Here is a 22,015-nt window from a genome sequence, read left to right on the forward strand (position 1 = left end):
TATTTAGGTGAAACTAGTACCACAGAAACATATTAAACTTTGAAGACCAGAAATTTTATACCTTTTTTTCCTGGGAAAAAATCCATTGGTTTAATGGAGTATAGGTCTGGATTGTAGGCAGGACAGTTTAGCTCCTGGACCCTTTTTATATGCTGTTGTCATACGTGCGGAATGTGGTTTGGCATTGTCTTGCTGAAATAATCAAGGCCTTCCCTGTCAAAGAGGTAATCTGGACGTCCCCATATGCTGCTCCAAAACCTACAATCAATCAGGATTTATAGAGCCTTTACAGATGTGCAACTTTCTGTATGCACTAACAGACTGGATGGTCCCTCTCCTCTTTAGCCATCAGGTTATGGTGTCCATGAGTTCTAACAAAATGTCCAATGTTGGTTTCTACTTCATCTCAGACCGCCTTAAATGAACTCAGGCCCAGAGAAGGCAGCAATGGTTGCAATGTATTCACTGACAATGATTTCCACTCTTTAAGTGTCTGTTTTGTGGTTTTGACCCTTCCCACAGACACTTCTTTGGATTATAACTTTACTTAAATTGTCAAACAACTCACCCAAGCAGTCTTTTGCAGGGTGGCGAACCTCTCAGCCCCTTTTTACTTCTGAGAGATCCAGCGTCTCTGTGGTGCTCTTTTCATTAATTGCACCTGCCCCCCAGTTTCTTTAAATGTGCTTGTGCCATCATCATAGTTAATATTCAGGGAATCAATATAAAAAAATTGAACTGAACCAGCTCTTAGTCTTCTATTTGGTAATAAATAAAAAAAAAACCTCAAAACACCAAAAAGCAATTTGGAAGCTTGTTTATATTCTCATTTATATTCTCATATGATCTAAATGTTTTGAGTGACGTCTTGAGTTGAAACTTGGATGCATGTGTTTAACTTGCAGTGTGGATTTAATTTCAGGTGTAAAGGATTAAAACTATTACACTATAGGTTTAAAATGATGAGACGATGTAAACAGCTCTCAAATGTAATTTCACCTCCTGGATACATAAAACTTGTTAATGAAGAACACGCGTTCGCTCAGACAATATATGACTCTCAGGCACTTTAAAAACATACTTGTACTAATAATCATGAAAATAATTGACTTTGTAAGAGGCAACATAAACGTGTTTGTTGTGGAACAAGCTCAGTGTGTGTGTGTGTGTGTGTGTTGTCAATGATCAAGTGTTTTAAAGGGCAGATGGTGGGCATAAGTTCAGTCACATAATGATTCCAGCGAGTTGGTTTGTTTTCATGTGTTGCTATGTGAGTGAATATTTGATCAAAAGCTGAGTGCACCACAGTCATATTCTTTCTCTTTCTGCAAAACAAAACCACAGCATTCACTCTGTGTGTGTGTGTGTGTGTGTGTGTGTGTGTGTGTGTGTATGTGTGTGTGTGTGTGTGTGTGTGTGTGTGTGTGTGTGTGTGTGTGTGTGTGTGTGTGTGTGTGTGTATGGGGCAAACAAAAACAGTTAAAAGACATTCATCAGGAAGAAGTAAGAGTCTGCATAAAAGACAAATTAGCTAATTAAAATGAAGTGACTTCTGCAATCGCTGCATTTTATTTGACCTTCCAGCACCCTTTGTTTCATTTCATTGTTTAATAATGTAAAGTTTTCCAGCAGAGCGTGTAGCAGACGTTCTGCCCTGCCGCCTCTCCTTGCTCTCCCACCAGCGAACCAAGACATGGAGGACTTTTAGAGGCCAGAAGATCTTGTAAAATTAAATAGGATTTTCTTCCTGGCTGGGGAATTTACCACAGGGCTTTGCAAACTGAGCTGGGAGCTGTCACTGGTGTGTCTCAGAGTCCCAGGGAGTTTGGGGTCTGGAAATACGGTCTTTATTGGAATCGACTTGCTTTACTTGGGCTCCCTGCCCCTCTTTAGGAACGTCTCATTGGTACCACGCTCATTAAATCTCCATATATTACACTTCTTTTATGTGGACAGTCATTTGGTTTGCTCCGAGTTAAGGCCACTGAGCGTGGGGTCTGTCTGGCTCCTCAAACATACCTCATTGACGTTGCACGTCGCAGTTTTGCTTTAACACACAGGTTCCTGCACACATTTAGAAATATTCAAATGGATCAAACAACCACCAACATATTCACAGACATCCACAGGGATAAAAGACAGGAGCATGCAAAGACAGTGATGTTACTTTAGTCATGGGGTCAATCATCATAGTTCCTCTATAAATGAGTCCCATCTTAATTCTAAAAAAAGCCGTAAATGTACACTGACTGGAAAATTACCTTCATTTTGAAAGAAGAAAATTTATTCTAATTTTTAAACCTTTTAAGTCATGGATGACTTTAAAAGTTTTTAATTGTGGACATAGGACAGAAAATCAAAATACATAAAGACACGTTACTACACATGAGAGCAGTCCTCTAAAGCGTTTGTTATATCCTACATATCTCCTCTGACAATAAACCTAAAATAACTGCCCTTAATTGTCTTTAAACACATGCAAACTTGCTTCTTTGTGCCTAAATTCTGGTAGTTTAAGCAAGAACTGACAAAATGTGTGAGGGTTGTATTTGCTTCTCTTTATAGAAACAGAAACACACAGAAAAACCCAAAAGCAGCAACTTTGTGACTCATGAGGACCATCAGAGCCTACAGTCATTCCTCCAACCAGTATTCATATCATTCTTAACTCAACTTGTTAACTCTAAACACACACACACACACACACACACACACACACACACACACACACACACACACACACACACACACACACACACACACACACACACACACACACACACTTTTAAGGATGCGTACTTAAAGACGCAGATGATTGAGAAACTCACCTTGTGAACCTTCATTTTCACATACTTATGAGGACAACCTTACCTGAACCCAAAACCCAACTTCAAAGTAACTTCAAATAATCCTAATATTTTTTGTATAAACCGTAATCCTACTTTCAAACTGGCCCCGTGAGAACTTGCAAAATAACTTGGTACGACTAGTTGGTCCTCCTAAGCACAGAAATTCAAGAATACACACATGCGTACAGAGAGCTGTTGGTCTTCTCCTACAGCCTCAGAACGCACACCAGTCAGCCCTGAATGGTAACTTAATAGCAATATTTACTCTGTCAGTACAGTAACTCAATATACAGTCTGGGCTTGGCAAGTGTGTAAATGTGTGTTTTTATGCGCATGCCAGCCTGTGTAAGAGTATATGTGTGATGAGCTGGACACACACACACACACACACACACACACACACTGACAGCTGTTTTTTCCTCTTATTTTTGTTGTGTGTGTATTCCTTTGTGTTTTGTGTATTAATATGCCTCTGTGTTTGTCCCAGTCGACTGTGTGTGTGTGTGTGTGTGTGTGTGTGTGTGTGTGTGTGTGTGTGTGTGTGTGTGTGTGTGTGTGTGTGTCTGAGAAAATTAAAGTGAGAATTAGGGTGTGCACTGCAGCTCAGTTTTGTCAGCTGTATGGTTTTGGGTTGGCTGAGGGAGGAAAAACCTCCTCCTCCTCTCACCCCCATCTGTCCAGTAAGAGTGTCACATAAAGTCCAGTCTTTATTGATCGTGCCGGTGCCAGATGGCAGATTTATGGAAGATGAAAGCGAGGGACTAATCAGATTTCCAGTCCTGTTTGGGGCTAAAGTTTCCTAGTTTCTTAACACTTTCTCTACTACGCTGAGCATAACTCTAAACAGCACTCCAAACAGGAAATTACAGAAACGTCTGGCATCCTTTGTGGGTGTAATATGCATGTGTGTTTGTGTTAAGGTCAAAAGTCAGGGCCATGTGTGGAGGTGTGTGCTTGATATTAGATAACAGGGTCGTGGAGTTTTCTTTTTCCAGGTTGTTGTCCCAAATCTCAGCATTTAATAGTAAGCAAAGACATTTGAATAAATACCCTTCATACATGTTGCATTTTAACTGATATACAAAGGGGAAGAATGAGGTGTATGCTACAGTATGCAGATTATAAAGGCCTGTTGAAGTGAATTTTTGGTAGAGAGAAAAGAGTGGAGCAAAAAAAATATTATTATAATCATTATTAGTCGTAGTAGTGCTATTATTATAATACTTGGTGGTGACAAGAAACATAACTTCAAATAAGCAACATGTTGAATGCAAGTGTGCCGTATCAACTGAAAACATGATGTCATGATGTCAGAGGCATCAACCACACCTGCTGAAGGAAGAAGAACTCTCATGTAAAGTCCTGCTTTGACTTGTGGGAAATCCACAAAGATGTCATGGACTAATGGATGAAAAAAAAAACTGATTGTAATGATGAGTGTAATAAAAACACACACACACAAATAACCCAAATTGGCTTAATATGGCATCTCAACATGTGGTTTGTGCAGACTATGCAGAAACATTCAGCTTAGTCATGGTTTGTTGAAAACTAGATTCCTGTGATGATTATGCTGTTTATGGTGTAACAAACAGGGGAGAGAAAGGAAGAAATACCAGTGAAAACTCTGGGTTTTCTGGGCGGTTGTGGAGCGCATTAGACACGAGGCTGTTAACAAAGACCATTTGCAGATGTAGCCTCTGGTTTAATTTTTTGTGCGTGTGCTTCTTCACTCCTCGAGTCCAAGCCACTTAAGAAAACATCTGATTAAATAAACTGAATGAGTTTTTACTGGCCCAGCATTGAAAACCTTGTTGTGAGGGTTTATAAAAGTTTGTGTACCCAGCACACTGGCACTCCCAGGCTTTGGAGTATCATAGATGTGCATCAGGGGTCGGTGCTGAGACGCACCAGGTTTATGGCAATAGTCAAACAGGTCTATCAGTCTTAGCTTCTCTTGGACTTGCATAAAGGAACCCTTTGGTTTACATTTATACTCACTGGGTAAGCTTCCTTTTAATGCTAATATTGTGGAGAGGCATCCTTTAAAGCAAACGTGAGTGAAAATGATGCAAAGCAAACTGCAGGACACAGTGAACCGCTCCTCCTACACACATTTACTTACAGATGTAATATAGCACGCTGACTTTAGCTCCAATATGGTGGCCAGAGGGCGTGTTTGCCAGCATTCACAAAAACACCCCCTATATACTTTTTCAAATGTTCATAAAGAGACTGAGTTGGTATTATTTTATTTTATTTTTGCTCTTGTACATGAATGTGTGGTAAAATGGGGTGGTGCAGCCCTTCAAGGCAATAACAAAAGGACCAAATGAGAGTTTTGTCCATGTTTCAGGGGTGAGTGATGACTTTGGCAGAGACGCTGCAGATAAAACACTTTCAACTGAGCGCAGGGCCAGAACTAAAAGCAAACAGCTGTGCTTCCCGCTCTCTCTCCCGCACTCACTCTCGGCCTCGCTCTCCCATTCCGAGCTTCACTTCTTATATCTTTCTTTCACCTTTCCCTCGGCTGACTTCATCTCCCTCATTTTGTCTCTCCTGAAGACTGGCTGTCTTGTTTGCCTTGGTTCACGTTCTCTTTCCACTCTTTTATTTTCCTTCATTGTTTCTTCACTTCTTGCGTTACTCTCTTGTTTTCCAACGCGCTCATTCCTTTCTTTTACTTTCCCTTCTTTGTCTTTTCATTTTAAACAGTGCACACAGAGTTAACTTGCAGCTTGCCAGTTGCTTTGTAAAAATGAGGGTAAAAGTCAGTTACTTTTGTCATTTTTTTCCTCTCTTTCTTTCTCGCTTTCTTCTCTCTCTCCCTGCTGTTTTAATGGGTGGGACGCCCCATTGTACCCAAACTCACACACAACGTCGTCAAATATTACGGCTTTGCTTAATTGAAACTATGCAGCAGAGCGTGCGACTGCATATGGAATATTTTATGTCGCGCTTGTTAGAAATTTCAAGCGCAATGAAGAAACAGCAGATGAGTTTTTTAACAGCCGGTGTTGTGGCAACGTGGCCGAGTGTTTGGAGTTTGTTTTCCAGCGAAGTGAAAAAGTCAGCGGCACTCCAGGCTTTTTGAAATCCAAACGGGGCTTTATAATAACCCCTCTAACCCCCAAATAACCTCAAATGAGTTTTCAAAACAGTGAAGTGAGGAGGGAATACTAGTCATGGACTAACTTTCTGGGGGAACATAAACATGATTAAGAAATGAAAGCAGAAGAAATCTCAGCGAGACACAGAGAAATAAAATTAGCCTGCTTTTTTTTTTTTTTTCCAGTTTGCGATAATGCACACTGGTCTTCTTTAACTTTATATGAATATGCACTAGAATCAGATGTTTCCACAGTATACAGCACAAATTTAATAAAAAATGACAAAATATACATTTTTGTTGCACCTGGCGTTGCTGTGCTTACAGCAGATTTCTCATTATGTTTTCTAGGTATGTGTACCACAGCTCCAAATGGATGGTGGCAGGAAACGCTGACTCTCCGGTTCCTCCACGGGCCTACATCCACCCAGATTCTTTGGCCTCAGGGGACACCTGGATGAGGCAGGTGGTCAGCTTCGACAAGCTCAAACTCACCAACAATGAGCTGGATGACCAGGGACATGTAAGCACATGACTTTCCTCTGCTACTGTAATCTAGAATCACTTATAGCAGGGGTCTTCAACTCCAGGCCTCGAGAGCCAGTGAGAGAGCCAACACACCTGAATCAAATGGCTGAGTTACCTCCTCAGTATGCAGTCAAGTTCTCCAGAGTCCTGCTAATGACTTCTATATTTGACTCAGGTGTGTTGAAGCAGAGACACATCTAAAACCTGCAGGACACCGGCTCTCAAGGCCGGGAGTTGAAGACCCCTGACTTACAGCACTTTTGAGTCTGGGTGGGAAGTTTTGAAAGCTTTGTGATTGATCTTCACCATATCATAAGAACATATGAAAATAACCTGAATAAAAACTGAAGCAGCAACACGCATGAAAAACAAACTTTGGGCCACTGCCAAAAATGTTTGGCCACAACTGCACACAAAAACACAATGACCGATTTGAGCTGCATTTGGTTTTAAATGCTCAAGCTGTGATTTATACACATGCACCCAATGCACTCTCGGAGCTGTGTGGCAGCTCCTGGATGAAAATGTTTTGAAATGTTCTCCTGAAATGAAAGTTGACATGTTTCTTCATAGATTTCATGCTTTCGTGAGTCACAGGGCCGTGAGACCCGCTCCGAATCGAACCGGGTACACTCCTGTCACACTCGGACCGCCCTCTTGTCGAGGATGGGCCGCTCTGAAAGAAGCTCATTTTCAGGAATAAAGCGGAAAGATATTAGAAGTTTCCTTGTTTTAATATATCATTTACATTTCCTTGGTGGATTTAGTTAAGGTCACTTAAATGATTGAATTTGATTTGTAGCGCGCTCCAGCAGCCACATCACTGTGCTAAATTTTGAGTCTGACCACAATCTCCCTGATTTATTGCCCTGCTTGTATCCAGTCAGTAACGGAGGTAGTGAGCTATAGTGAGCCTCTTATTGGTTCTTGGCTGCTTAAAATGTGTTATGTGGGTTTCATAGGTGAAATATTTAACTGCAAAGCAAAAAGTTAGACCATAATTTGTTTGATTTACTGCCCTCCTTATGTATAATCAGCAAGTGGCCAGCAAACTAAAATCAGCCCTGTATTTCCACTTGATTCTTCTTTTAAGGTAGAAATGAGTTTCATGTGAACGGGACAATATTAAGTGAAGGCTGTTTGCTTAATTGGCCTCTTATGTTTAGCCCTGCAGTGTAGCTAACAGAACAATTGGCCAAATCTAATGCAGGTAATACGAAAATGACCATGAGTTATTTGCATAGCACATAACATTGTTGGCATCATAGGCTGCAGCTCTGCAACCTATGATGTCAACAGTCTCCAGCAAAAAAGGCTGCATAAACACTGAGTGGCTGGTTGCTGTAGTGTTAGCCAGTGAAAGTCATTTTTATCAGGAGCTGGCAGAGACAAGAGGTCGAGTCAAAGAATCAGTGCTGAGTATGTGCTGAGTTTATGCTTATTTATACATCAGACATTCAGGAAGATGTCTGATGTATAAATAAGATACAGTTTGCTCACATGTTAGCCACAACGACCATAAACGCCCACGTCATGATGTGAATCTGTCATCTCGAGTCTCAGCTCTGTATGTGTGTGCTTTTATAAACTAGAGGAGAGCCGGTGCAAAGAGAGGACGCTCTTTTTTTTTTTTTTTTTTTTTTCTGTTACAAAGTCTGAGTGGTGAAGATGCCACTTCATGTCTGTCAAACTGCTGGAGGGGAGGCTGCTTTGATTGCTGTGAGAGATCAGAGAGTCTGGTGGAAAGAATCTCTGCTCCAAATCAGCTTTCCCCCCGAGGTCGCCACTGTTACTGAAATGCAAAATGATTGTAAAAGCCGTGTCGTAGTGACACCGCCATGATGGAGATGTCTCCAGCTCTGTGACAAAATGGCGGGCTCCACTTTTCAGTAGTGCGCTGCAGGGGCACGGCAGGTTCCTGCTCCGCCACAGCTCTGCAGATGATCACATCAGCTCAGTAGTGACAAATGTAATAACATATGGGTGTCAGTGGGCGAGGATTCACTTGGAGGGCTCGTTCAGTGTGTGTGTGTGTGTGTGCATGTGCGTGTGTGTGTGGGGGTGTCTTTCCTCTCCTGCTGCTCAGCTTTAAGGTCTTTGTTTCTCTGGAGGGTCTTTAGAGGCCAAAGAAAATTGATTTTGGAGCTTCCTGTATGGGGAAACCTCACCGCTTCTCACACATCCTCCTGGCTTGTGGTGTCGTGAAATGTCTGCCTCATCAGAAACAGACACCATATGTGTCATGAATCATCAGACATCACAGCACACAACAGAAGCAGTCCGTGAGCAACATCAGTATCAATAGTTTGTCTCTGGGAGCACATCATCAAACGGTGTCTCCACTAGTTTGTGATTTTGTGATGAGCTCTGCAGGTTAAACTGTTGACTACATAAAACCAAAGAGCCGTGCTGGAATTTAACAGATGGGGAAAAAAAAGATCTAATCACAGCGCTTGTTGGCATATACCATATATTTGACCTCACCTCAGCAAACAACAAAAAGTAAGCACAGACAGTGGTGGGAGTACACTGTGAGATATTTTGAGATGCTGTTTAAGTATTCCCATTACATGGTGCTTAATATTTGTATGTGCGCTTACTGAAGTGCACATGCAGCATATTCTTGATTTATGACTTTAGTTTCTTTTTAAACTAACTGCGCTGCACCGCCGTTCATCAGGGATGAAACACATCTCAGCCTGATGGCTTTTTCCTGTTTTGGTCAGGTATGGAAGAAATGCCCAGATTCCTCAGTTCCAACACTTCAATAATATGAAAGTACATTAACTTACTTTTAACTCAGTGATTCATGTCATATTGTATGATAATGTTCAGTTTGTTAAAGCATGCATTAAATTGTATCATATTACATTCATATTAATATAGCCCCTGATACATGAATAATAATAAGCTTATAAGAAAAAGTTTGATGTCAGATTTTTGACTTCAAAATTACTGATTATCCCAATGAAAAAGAAATTCACAATAACAATATTAATATGCTAGCTATAGAAAATCTGAATATAAAAATAGTAGCAGTCACGATATCAGTCAAATGAACTAACTTTTTGCTTTACCTTTTTTGGGGGGGCCAATTAATTACATTTAAAATACAAGTGCATGCAGCTGGTGAGAGGTTCTGTAACCATAATGGTAAAAAAAAAAGAACATTTACAGTTTTTTAAAACTATGTTATCATGTATGTATTTTCAAATTTCATGGGCAACAAAATGCAGTTAATTTGACATTCCTGCAAGACTGATAAAGTCACCCTGCAAAATGCTGCTCAAAGCAACAGCAAGACTGCAGTTTGCTTTCATTACACCAAAGTTTTGCTCTCAGGGATTTTCTATAATGTGATGAGAGCCGTCCGACCGGCAGTTCTGTGTCACCTTTCTCTTACCTTCAGTCCTTCAGTCTTCACCCTCATAGGTTCAAGTCTGCCTCACGCTGTCACTCTCACTAATCGTTTTGCTGCTGTATGGGAAAACCGAATAAAACGCTGAAGCAGACTCGACTAGCCAAAACATTTTTTGTCACTCCACTTTTGTTCTTTGTTAATGATCCATTGCACGGTAACATATCAATGCTGCTGTGTGAAATCGTTCAAAATGTTTCTGCAGTCTGCTTCGAAGCTTTGCCTCTTTTTCTTTCCTACTGAGTAAATGAGCTTTCAGAGACACACACACACTGACTCATACAGAGTCAGTACTATCATCGTGGGTAAGTGAGAACCTTTGCTGAATCCTCAGCAGTGTTCTTTCACAGCTGATATCACAGGAGTTCACCCAGTCTGAGTAATTTATTGCTTTGATTACTGATTGTTTATGGTCATTAAAGTGTTTTAACTATGTTTAAAAATCGATTGAAGCCAAATGTGCTTTGGAGCCCTGATGGGATCTAACTTTGTGGACATGCACGCGACATCTGTTATGTGCATGTGTCCCTGGTGAGAATGTCCAGATGATTTTCAAAGGGGGTTTGAAAGAACGTCATTACCTATCATGGAAATGAAAACACGACGTATTAAACTAATTGTATTTGAGCGTGAACAACTGTCAACTGATGTCCTTTGGCTGCTCCCTGAGTTGTTTGTACTGAGTTCATCATATCACAGTGTGACTTTAAAATAAGGCAGTTCCATTTTCACAATTCTGTTTTATCAATTGAAACAAGGGCAGCCTGAAAACAACCCACAAAATTTGAAAGTATTTCTTCCATGGTGCAAAACTTATGCCGAGACATGCTGCCAGGAGACCGTTCCTCTGACCACCCGAGTAAAGAGACACCACAGCACCCGCCCACGCGGTTTGATTGGCAGGTCATCTCTGGGCAGAGCACTCCAAAACACCACAAAAATGAATACCGAACAACACAGATGGAGACATGTTTGAAAATGAGGATTGCAGATTAGCACACGCGTCTCCATGCAGATGCCCAGTCATGATTCGTGTGTGTGTGTGTGTGTGTGTGAGATTTGAGGTCTGGAACACTGAATGTAATGTTTATGATATTCAGAGGTGTTTTTCCCCTGCGGCTCTAGTCTGAAATGACCCCCTCTGTTGTAACAGAGTGTGTGTGTGGGGGGGGGTTGTGGGTGTTTGGCTCTGGGGAGGTTTTCTCACTCTCAGATTAATCAGGAGCAGACTGAAGCCCCGAGGCGAGGCTGGGGCCGACTGTGTCTGACGCCTCGGCTCTGCTGTGAAATAATCCTCAAGCCAGCGTCACTGCAGTGTGAAGTTTGTTTCCGCTTAATGTCACGTAGCCCTGGTATGGAATCAGTGGAGCTAACTGATAAGAAGAAAGTGTTTTGGGGGTTTTTTGTCAGGAAGGAAGTTTTATGTTTTGAGCTGTAAGTTTCTAGACCGCTATCACACATGCTCACGCAGATTAATAACTGGAGTCCGCCTTCACAGATTACACAGCACTGTGAATAACACAAAATAAGTGATTGCACTTCACGCTCTCTCCTTTTTTTTTTTCTTCATATTTGCAGATCATCCTCCACTCCATGCACAAGTATCAGCCTCGTGTTCATGTCATCAGGAAGGACTTCAGCAGTGAACTGTCTCCAAACAAGCCAGTGCCCAGTGGGGAGGGAGTTAAGACCTTTAGCTTCCCTGAGACGGTCTTCACCACCGTCACTGCCTACCAGAACCAGCAGGTATTCAGCTCTTATTTTATCCTCATAGGAAAAACTGATTAAAAAAATTCATCTTCCAGAAAAATGGATGCTCTGAGTCACTCTCTTTAACAACTGAGCTACTATGAGGTATTAGGGTAATGAGTGAAGTGAATTAAAAAAAAAAAAAAAAAAAACAGTTTTTAAACTGAAAAAGAAAAATGCACAAAAGCAAAAAAAAAAAAAAAAAAAAATCCCCCAAATAATCAGTTGGTAATTAAAAAAGAAAAAGAAAAATTAATTTTGATTACTTCGAGCATCTGGGTTTATAGTGATGGCATTGTCTTCTAAATTTATTCTATTTGAAAGGTTAATAACAAAGTATCTCTTTCTATGTTCTCCTTTTCTGCAGATCACCAGACTAAAGATTGACCGCAACCCATTTGCCAAAGGCTTCAGAGACTCTGGCAGAAACAGGTACATGATCACAGCATCACTCACACAATATACCCTTTAACAGTGTCCTCAATGCTCTATCTGTCTCTATTATCAGTTATACTTAGTCTTAGCTGACACAGGGCTAATGCAAAGAGACAGATAACTATTTACGCTTACATCCACACCTATGCGACTTAGACTGTGGGCAGAAACCAGAGAACCCCATGCTAATTGTTGCACTGTGTGACCTTTATTGCAGAAACAATCCTCTGAAGATAGCACATATGCTGCTTCATTAGAAAAAAAAAATGCCTTTGTCTGTTGGCCAGATCTGCAGCACAGACAGACAGACAAGCGAGGGAAGACAACCTTTGCTCTCTGTTGCTTTTATGGTCTAATTTCCTCTGATTTTTAAATCTGTTCAAGCATAAACACACTAAAACCAGAAATGGATGTCAATTGCTGAACAGCTGCTGACGTGTTCATGCTTTAGTAAGATACCCAAAAGGAATCATTTTCACAGTTTTTGATTTGGATGCCATAATGTGAAGATTGTATCCAGTAGAAAGTTTGCACTTTGATTTCTTTATGTTGTTTTACCATCAACAGTCTTTGCCAGCATCATCTAAAAACAATCACCACTGCTGACCCGTCTTATAATTGCATTGCTAAAAATATGCCTGTCAGTCAAGCGGCAGCCTCTACGGCAACCAGAGGTGCAAAAAAAACAAAAAACCCTGCAGTTCCTGCAGAGGCCACTTGGGGCTGGCTCCAAAAGCCGAGTAGGTCTCCACAGATTCCTGCACTGGAAAGCCAAATTTAACAGCAGTAAAAAGCCTGTATGGTGGTGTGGTCTGTTACAAACATATTTATATGGTGTGTGTGTGTGTGTGTGTGTGTGTGTGTGTGTGTGTGTGTGTGTGTGTGTGTGTGTGTGTGTGTGTGTGTGTGTGTGTGTGTGTGTTTTAATAATTCTGCTTTCTGGATTTTATTAAGACTTAAAATTAGAAGGTGTATCTGCTTTGAAAGGTCTTCTGAACCAAGGCTGTAGCTGATGAAAGTCTGCTACGTGTCACCCGTGCTGATTCCAGTAATGACCTGGACCCCCCACCCCCACCCCACCCCCCAGCTGTGTTTGTGCTGTTGGTTTCTTTTGGAGTATTTTTATGAAATAATATTCGTTGCTGTTATACTGAATTTTTGAGAGAATTTTAGTAGTAGTTGCTTAGTACTAATGATCATGTATCTGTGTGGGTGCCTGATGTCAGCCTGGCATATGGCCTGCTGCACTGTAACCAGCTAATGCACAACTATACACACACCTTTGATCTGAACTGTAAATTATTGCTCATCTTTGACATCTACTGTGAGCTTTTTATTAGTTTGTTCACATTTTGTGAAAGATATCAAGTTTCTATCTCCGTTATACTCCCCTATAGCTTCAGAGAGGGCTGATTGTTTTTATTTTAGTTACGTAAAACCATCAAAATTTTATCACCTACTCAGGACCTGCTTCAGACTGAAATACAGTCATAAAATGTGATCGAAACAATGGCTACGTGTAACTAAATTTAGCCCGGTGTAACCGAGACGTCTAGACGTGCTTTGACCTGAAAATCACCACATCCATTCTTACGGGAATATTAACACTGTCTGAACTCATGCTTTTTTTAAAAAATCATCTCCACATTCCCACACACCCTACGACACAGTGAAGCTGGCGGGCCATTTAGCCACTGTAAATCTCAGCCAGTATTCTTTAAGATATGTTTTCTCTGCTCTTTCTGACACAAATCCAAACAACCGAAAAAGAGAAATACAATACGAAACCCGTCTGATTATTTTTGCATCGGATATTTTGTCATTACTGTGTGATGCAAGTCAGAGAGAGAAGTCTTACTGTGTGCTGACATTGCAGAATACATATTATTACCATCATCATCAGGAACCTTTCAAACTAGCTGATAATGTTATTGAACATGTTGGATTTTGTCTTGATGCTTTCCTAGATTTTCCTCATCATTATCCTCCTTTCCTATAGCTTACTCCCCTCCTCTCCTCTCCTCTCCTCTCCTCTCCTCTCCTCTCCTCTCCTCTCCTCTCCTCTCCTCTCCTCTCCTCTCCTCTCCTCTCCTCTCCTCTCCTCTCCTCTCCAACTCTTCTCCTCTCCTCTCCTCTCCTCTCCTCTCCTCTCCTCTCCTCTCCTCTCCTCTCCTCTCCTCTCCTCTCCTCTCCTCTCCTCTCCTCTCATCTCATCTCCTCTCCTCTCCTCTCCTCTCCTCTCCTCTCCTCTCCTCTCCTCTCCTCTCCTCTCCTCTCCTCTCCTCTCCTCTCCTCTCCCCTCCTCCTCCCCTCTTTTCTCTTGATTTGCCTGTTTCTCCCAGTCTCTGAATTATCATATATAACATTAGTGGAGGACAGGAGGAAAGAGAAGGGGGTGTATTGAAACATCAGGCCCCTCCACACATGAAAGCAGCCCCCTCATCTGGTCCGCATTATTGACGCACAGATATTTGAGACATCTTTTTTCATTTTTCAAACAATAGACCGTTTGATTTATGAACTGGTATTAGAATTTCATTGCAGAAAAGCTACAGATGAAAAGATAACAGCGAGTGAGAGATTTGCCTTTAGAGAGAGAAAATAAATTTATCCTCACGGTGCTGCTCGGGATTCCTCCTCTTCAGCCCTTCTGGGATTTGTTTGGTTCAGATCTGAGATTTCAGACTGCTTCTGTTACCTTAGAAGCCCTCTGCGAGTCATTCTGAATTTCATGCTTTCTGTATGAGCTGATTTTTTTTTTTCCTTCCATCATTCACAAATATTGTTAGTGAGCCGCAGCTCCGACCTTTGACCTTCATGCTGCTGTTTCAGCGTAATTAAGGTGATTTAGGAGTTTGATTGGTAACACACGGGATGAAGTTATTTGCTCAGGATGAATTGATACTGTAGATACTGTATTTTTCCAGTTCACAGTCAGGGAAAAAACTTGCAAATATTCAGTTCAATCAAACTATTTCCTTACCATAAACTTCTGATTATAATTACATTTTGGCATATGTTGAATTATGAATGTGGGCCCAGTGTCATGATCATGTTTTATTATTTTTTTAGCTGTAACGGTGCTAGTACAAGAAGTAGGACTAAAGACAAATGTGTCTGCGTCCCCTGAAATATGTTCATATTGTTTCTCAAGATTTTGATAAGAAAAATGTCTGTTATGCTTCAGTAAATTAAACCATAATTAACAAAACCGGTTTAAAATAATTTTATTAGTATGATAGTGATTTTCCTTTGGCCTTGGCCCTCTTTTTGGTGTGCCAAAAGCTTCTCTATGAAGGAAAACTCCTGCAGCTCGACTGCCTCTGACTAACGTTATCATCAATTTGGATGCAGTCTTTGATATGGTGGTGATTGGATGCTGGCATCAGCATCAGGTGCAGCTTGTTAAGTTATGGGCTGCCGTGAGCAGCAAGTGAAAGCCGTCTGAAGCAAATGTTGGTGTGTGTGCAGCAACGCCAATAAGTTTCAGCTGCACAGTTAGATCAGGTGGACTCATGCATAATTTTGCTCATGTGTACATATAACTAATAAATCATAAGTGGTTAATGTATCAGACTAAGATTAGACAGCTCCACAGCTGAAGCACAAGAGGTAAAAACATATAATAGAAAGTGAGCACAGGTAGATGCCCCGACTGCACTTCAGTGCGAAGTAGCAAAATCATTGATTAATCAGCAATAACAAACAAAATGAAAAGCATTTACTGCATTATTCAATTGCAACAAGTCACAGTTATCTATAATGAGTACTGACAGTCACTCAGTCCACTTCTTTCTTGTCATCTGTCATTAAAAAATGATATAGAAGGAAAAATTAAGGTCATTTCCACTGAAAGCAAATCTTGCTCGTCCGCTAATAAAATAATAACACCCTTGATTTGCTGCTTTTTGCAGTCACTTCAAGCAAAATGTAAAAGTGCAACAGCTGCAGCTGAAAGCAGCTGCACACATAAAAGCAGGTGTGACATATTCTGTTATTATTGCCACGCGTGTCTTTTAAACATTACTCAGCTTATATTAGGATCGGATATGGGTGACATAAACAGTTATAAAAAAAGTACCTTAGGTACTTTCTCTGGGTTTCTAAGCTGTAAAGTGAATGTGCGGCTCGTTTGCTGTGGAACGTTACCGGCCAATTCCTTATTCAGGGGGAAATTCCAAATTAATAGAAAGGCCAAACCTGCACTGCTAATTCTCAAATTAAGCACCATCTTGTTTTCCTTTTTCTGAATTTCTTTTTGCGTCTTAATGTGGCCCGCTCTTAGCCTCGCATTTATGGTGGTGTCGTCAGTTGTCTGGTGACGGGGCTTTATGGCCCAGTGGAGGGATACAGCTCATTTGTTGGGTTTTGGTCCCGCAGCAGTGTGACTGTATGAATGAGTGTAGTGATGGTGAGGGCTGGGCTGATTAGCATGGCGCACTAACGAGCTGCCACAGCCAGGGAGTTGGTGGCCCTAAAATAACACGGGGAGCAGAGCGGGCGCTGCTTTCACTGGGCTGGGGCCGAGCGCCGCGTGGGGAAGTAAATCAAGTAGGAAGGAGAACCATGTACAGATTCAGGATGAAATGTCACCTCAGAGTTATGTGCACACTAAAATTCTGCTCCTTTTTAATGGCCCCAGTTTCCTCCAAGCTGGACTCTGGTTTATCCCACCTCTCCGTTTCTCTCCAACTTATGTATTCTCAGTCCACCCAACCCCCTAATCCACCCCAACCTCCGATGTCTCTAACTGTCTCACTGACATGAATAATATCACTTTCCATTTCTCTTCCATTGATCTTTTCAGTACATTTGGATTCTCCTTCAATCTGTCTTCATTCACACATACAAGAACCATAATGTCCATAATGACGATCAAAGGTAATAATTTAAAATCTAGATTGTGCGTGGTAAAAACTTTCCTAATTATCACCTAATTCATTAACATCATTTTGAGACCTTGTTTGTCAGAAGGATCTGAACATGAAGAGCTTTGGTCGAGCTTGAGGAGGGTGAGGCTGTCTCTCCATCTGTCACATGAGCTGAAGAAGTGATCGGCCTTCAAGGAATGTAAATGTTACAGGAAGCCTGATCAAGGCTTTAAACTTTAGATGTAAAAAAACGTAGAGATAAATACTCAAAGTCTATTCTGGTCACACATGCAGCAGCTTTTATTGTAAACCTCCATTTTCATCTTTTCCCTTTTCTTTTTTTGTGTGTCCTAAAATGGGTTCTCTGTGTCTCTGTCAGGACTGGCCTTGAAGCGATCATGGAAACATATGCTTTCTGGAGACCTCCAGTGAGGACACTCACATTTGAAGACTTTACCAATATGCAGAAACAGCAAGGTATGTAAATGAATATAATATTCTGAGAAAATCACCATTCAGTCACTCTTAACGGTCTTACAGTAATAAATTTACTTTGACTTTGGAATTTTTAAAAATATAGTATTAGAGCAAAATAATGAAAGTCTGAAAAATACTATTGAACCACTGACTGCAAAACTGTATCATACGCTTCCTTTTGCACTACATCAACACACTGGTGCTGAATATCATTATGACACATGCAGATGCTCTAAATGGATTCCTTTGAGTCATGTGGCGCTTCTCAAAGAAATAAATGAAGGTAAAATAAGTGGAAGTAAACTAACTTCCAGTAAACAGTAAAAACAACTGCTCGGAAACTGGGGAAACTGGGGAGGTAGGAACAAGAACAAAAAATGGAGACACAGGCACACACACACGCGCGCGCGCACACACACACACACACACTTGCTGCCTTTTCCCTTTTTAAAGTGCATATTTTCTGTTTTGTTACACATATATTGTGATGTCTTGTAGATAATTATATTGCAGTATATCAAGTATGACAGATTCACTGTATCATGATACCATTATTGTCTTATTATGATCCTCTTGTGAGTAATTCTGCCTGTAAACTAAAACCCAGCATGGAAATGACCCTGAAGGGGATTTATTAATTTATTTATTAACGTCACATTACCTTTTCATTTTGTTAGGGGTCGTTGCAATGTACTGTAATACATTACTGCACAGTTGCACTGAGTTGTCTGCAGTGGGACTTACCATGACCTCGGTGCGTTGGTGTCCCAGTCTGAACTCTACATCTGCATATTTTCCCTGAATATATCACAGCGTGCTGCATCAGCTATGGTTGTCCTTCATTTGAGCTTGGCCATACACTGCTCCTCTGGCAGGTCCGCCTGCGTCTGCTGAACTTTTCACATCACGCGTAGCCCTCGAAAATAAAATCGTTAAACAAACCCTGTGGCTTTTGGACGGCTCCGCAACAAGAGTCAGTGTCACTCGGGCCACCTCCCTTTGTCTCAGCTCCAGTGTTGACAACTATTACCAAGTCATGGCTCATATCAAGGGCCTTGCTGCTTTAAAGCAACCGTAAAGCAAAGCTGAGCTGATCTCTGTTACCCCTGGAGGTCAGTATGACGTGATGCTCCATGTTTTGTCAGAGCACGCGGACACATGTTTGTTATCTTTAAACTCTTCTGTAGTGATTAAGATTTAATTAAAGTCCTTGCTCTGCCAGTGAACCCTGTATCATCTTATAAAGATTCTATGGTGTGCATGTGCAGCGTGTGGTAACTATATGGAACTGTGCAGGTTTGCCCTCACGGCACCAGACACCCTTTTCCCTTCAACTAATCAGCTATTCTCCCTCGACACTGAAGCCCCTTGAGCTCTTCTTTCCGGAGGAAAACATGACATCACCAAACTATCGTTCTCGCTTTCTGAAATATATCTACCTTGCCCCCCACCCCCACCCCACCACCCCCGTTTTTCTTATTTCTCTCCCTCCTCGCAAGCTCCCCCTTCATCTCCTTGAGCAGAGCAGAGCGCTGGAGCGATATTATCGAAGGCATATGGTGCAAAATAAGAGCCCGAGCCAAGCAAGTCCTGGATTATTTAGTTATGCTTCCTCCTCATTCTGGTTTCAAACTGAATTTTAGGACAGCAACATGAACGCGAGCCAAATTCTTATTAACAGAGAAGTGTGTGTGATTAATACCCCACAGCTATCACATCACTCTGAAAGGCTTGACTTAAGGATCTTATTTGTGCCAACAAAGTTAAATGTGTATTATATGTTGGGTGGCACATATCTCCTCAGGACAGCAACATATTGACAAAGTCCATGTGGATCAACAAGGTTACATGTTAAACTGGGGACAGATGCTTTGATGTAATCTACAGCTCTATGCTTTTTGACATTACCAGCTGCTGCTGCATAACAACACCCAATAGTAGGAAGACTTCTGCTTGAAGCCTCGAGCTCTGTATTTTGGTCCTTGCCATTTTGTTTCATTGAAACAGGATGCAACAGAAACCAAGCACACTGTGTGCCCATGTGGTAGAGGTTTGTCAATCACAGTGTGGACACACCCTAAAGCACCCCTGCTTTATTGCCAATTTATTTTAAATGGGACCAAATTTGCAAAATTAACATCCTGCTGGATTAATGACAACATAAGTAGTGAATTCTTTGATACTTTTATTTTCTTTGATACACTTTTTTTTAATGCAGGTTGCAGGAAATGCTGGAATTTTTCAGCAGTACTAGTTGCTGCTTGTGCATTTCCCTCATTCTCTCTCTCTGTTTTCCAGGTGGCAGCACAGGCACCTCTCCCACCACCTCCAGCACAGGAACTCCTTCTCCTTCTAGCGCAGCACACCTCCTGTCTCCCTCCTGCTCCCCTCCAACCTTTCACTTGGCCCCAAACACCTTCAATGTGGGCTGTAGGGAAAGTCAGCTTTGCAACCTGGGCCTGTCGGAGTACCCGGCCTGTGCTCGCAGCAACATGGCGGCCCTACAGGGCTATGGCAGCCTGGCTGAAAGTTCATATGGACGCCTCCAGGCTGCAGGGAGTGCTGTGGCCTCTGGTCAGCCCTCTGAATCATTTTTGCCACAGAGGACTTCCTCCTTGATTGCTGCCGGTATGCAGGGCAGCACTCATGCTTCCCTGACTGGCAGTGGCAGTGGCAGCAGCGGTGGAGGTAAGATGGATGGCTATAGCGGTCAGCTCGGCTCATTCCCAGCCTCTCAGCTTCAGTACGTGATGCAGACTGGAGGTAGCTCCAGCTCAGCCTCGTCCTCCTCATCTGGATCCTCCCCTTCCTCTGCCCATATGTTTAGTGGAAGCCACCACCATGTGCAGCAGGGATCCTACAATGCTTTCTCCCTCCACAACCCTTACAATTTGTACGGATACAACTTCCCCACTTCTCCTCGCCTAGCTGCCAGCCCTGAGAAGCCCCAGGGGGGGTTGCTCTGCTCCTCCACTCCAGCAGGGGCATTCGCTGAGCGCCAGTACTTGTCCAATGGAAGCATGGATACCATGCACATGATCGGCAACACCACCAGCGGCCAGCAAAGCGGCAGCTCTTGTGACGGACGTCAGTATGGCTCCTCTTCTCAGATGTCCATGCACATGGTGTAGGAACTCAGAACCAACCTCACAGGGCTCCATGTTTCTAAAGTCTTTAATCTCAAAAGCAAATCTATGAACCAGGTTTGGTGTTAATTTTTAACCAGTGTTTTCATGTGAAGGATGAATATACTGAGGTACAAAGAAACCTTTCAGAACAGGATGTCCTCTCAGCATTTTGTTTTTAAAGATACTTACCACTCACAAAGAATTACAGAGGAAGGAAAATGATTATTTAATTATCTTTGTATTAATGCAGGACAGCGTCTTGATTATGGTACTGTTTGACAGCAATGAAACAACAAACTCAAATTCAGTGTTAGAAGAAGAAGAAGCAGTGTACGTACTCTGGTTCAGAAGGGATTATCAGTTGTGAATGTCATGGTGCAATAGTAACAACAGATTCTTCAAATTTGACTTTTGGGGACTCAAAGGTCATCTGGTCTTCCTGCCACTCTGTAACCAAAGAATCTTCTGTGTGATACAGAGTTTTTTACTCCACTCAGCACTTGTGCCATACTGGTTCAGGAATGTCAAAGTGTCTGTGGTTCACTGTCATAGTTTGAAGTTTTTGGTGGGAATGAAAGAGACAACTGAACAGGAACGCCGAATGACTCACTGCTCCGCATACCTGCAGGAGAGAATCTGGTGAATGCTGTGGCAGATGGTGAGCACACATAGATCTAACTGTTCTAAGAGTTCACTGAGGATGTTTTTCCTTCATCCTGAAAATGAAAGCATACATGCACATTAGAATTCAGGACTTCACCACACAACTTCTTCAACCTTTTCTCCTCTAAGACTGGATTGGCTATTATTGAGTGGACTCTGATTTAAACCACACACACACACACACACACACACACACACACACACACACACACACACACACACATATATATATATATATATATATATATATATATATATATATATATATATATATATATATATATATATATATATATATGAAATGGTGAATGCAATCAATTACATAAGCTTAAAAAGTTGTTGTGTGAGAAGTGATAAAATATAAAATAAGCAATAGCAGCACAGAGTAAAGTATGCTGTGATGTGTATTACAGATGTGTATTTAAGTGCTGAACAATATAGCAATTTTACAGGCCAATCTGTTATTGAAATGTGTGAAAAAGGGGAAATAGCAAAGTAATTCTTTTTTTGAAACATTTTAAAAAAATGTAAATACAGGTGCCAAGCACGTTTAAAAAAAAAAAAAACCCTCAATAAACGTTTTAATTCATTTCCATGGATTTCTTCCCTCTTTGTGAGCAGTAGATGCTCAGATCTGAGTTTCTTTAACCAGTTATTCTGGAAAAATAAGAACATACTGCATTTTCCAACTTAGTTGAAAAAAAATATCTTTTTCAGTAATATGCATAAACTGTATATAAAAGATGCACGTAGCTACCTTGACAAGGTTCCTGGTATGAACCCCAGCT

At 41.5% G+C, this 22,015-nt stretch overlaps 1 protein-coding gene across 1 annotated transcript in view; it reads left to right on the forward strand.

Annotated features, from left to right (window-relative positions):
* tbx15 (T-box transcription factor 15) overlaps positions 1-21,422 on the forward strand; it is a 33,399-nt gene extending 11,977 nt beyond the window's left edge. The window contains exons 4-8 of the mRNA XM_030758509.1: positions 6,310-6,481; positions 11,483-11,650; positions 12,021-12,085; positions 17,339-17,436; positions 19,735-21,422. Of these exons, the coding sequence (XP_030614369.1) occupies positions 6,310-6,481; positions 11,483-11,650; positions 12,021-12,085; positions 17,339-17,436; positions 19,735-20,567 (1,336 nt within the window). The 3' untranslated portion in view covers positions 20,568-21,422. The remainder of the gene's footprint in view (positions 1-6,309; positions 6,482-11,482; positions 11,651-12,020; positions 12,086-17,338; positions 17,437-19,734) is intronic.
* The last annotated feature ends 593 nt before the right edge of the window (positions 21,423-22,015 follow it).

Source organism: Archocentrus centrarchus, chromosome 21 (assembly GCF_007364275.1).
Source record: "Archocentrus centrarchus isolate MPI-CPG fArcCen1 chromosome 21, fArcCen1, whole genome shotgun sequence".
NCBI lineage: Eukaryota > Metazoa > Chordata > Actinopteri > Cichliformes > Cichlidae > Archocentrus > Archocentrus centrarchus.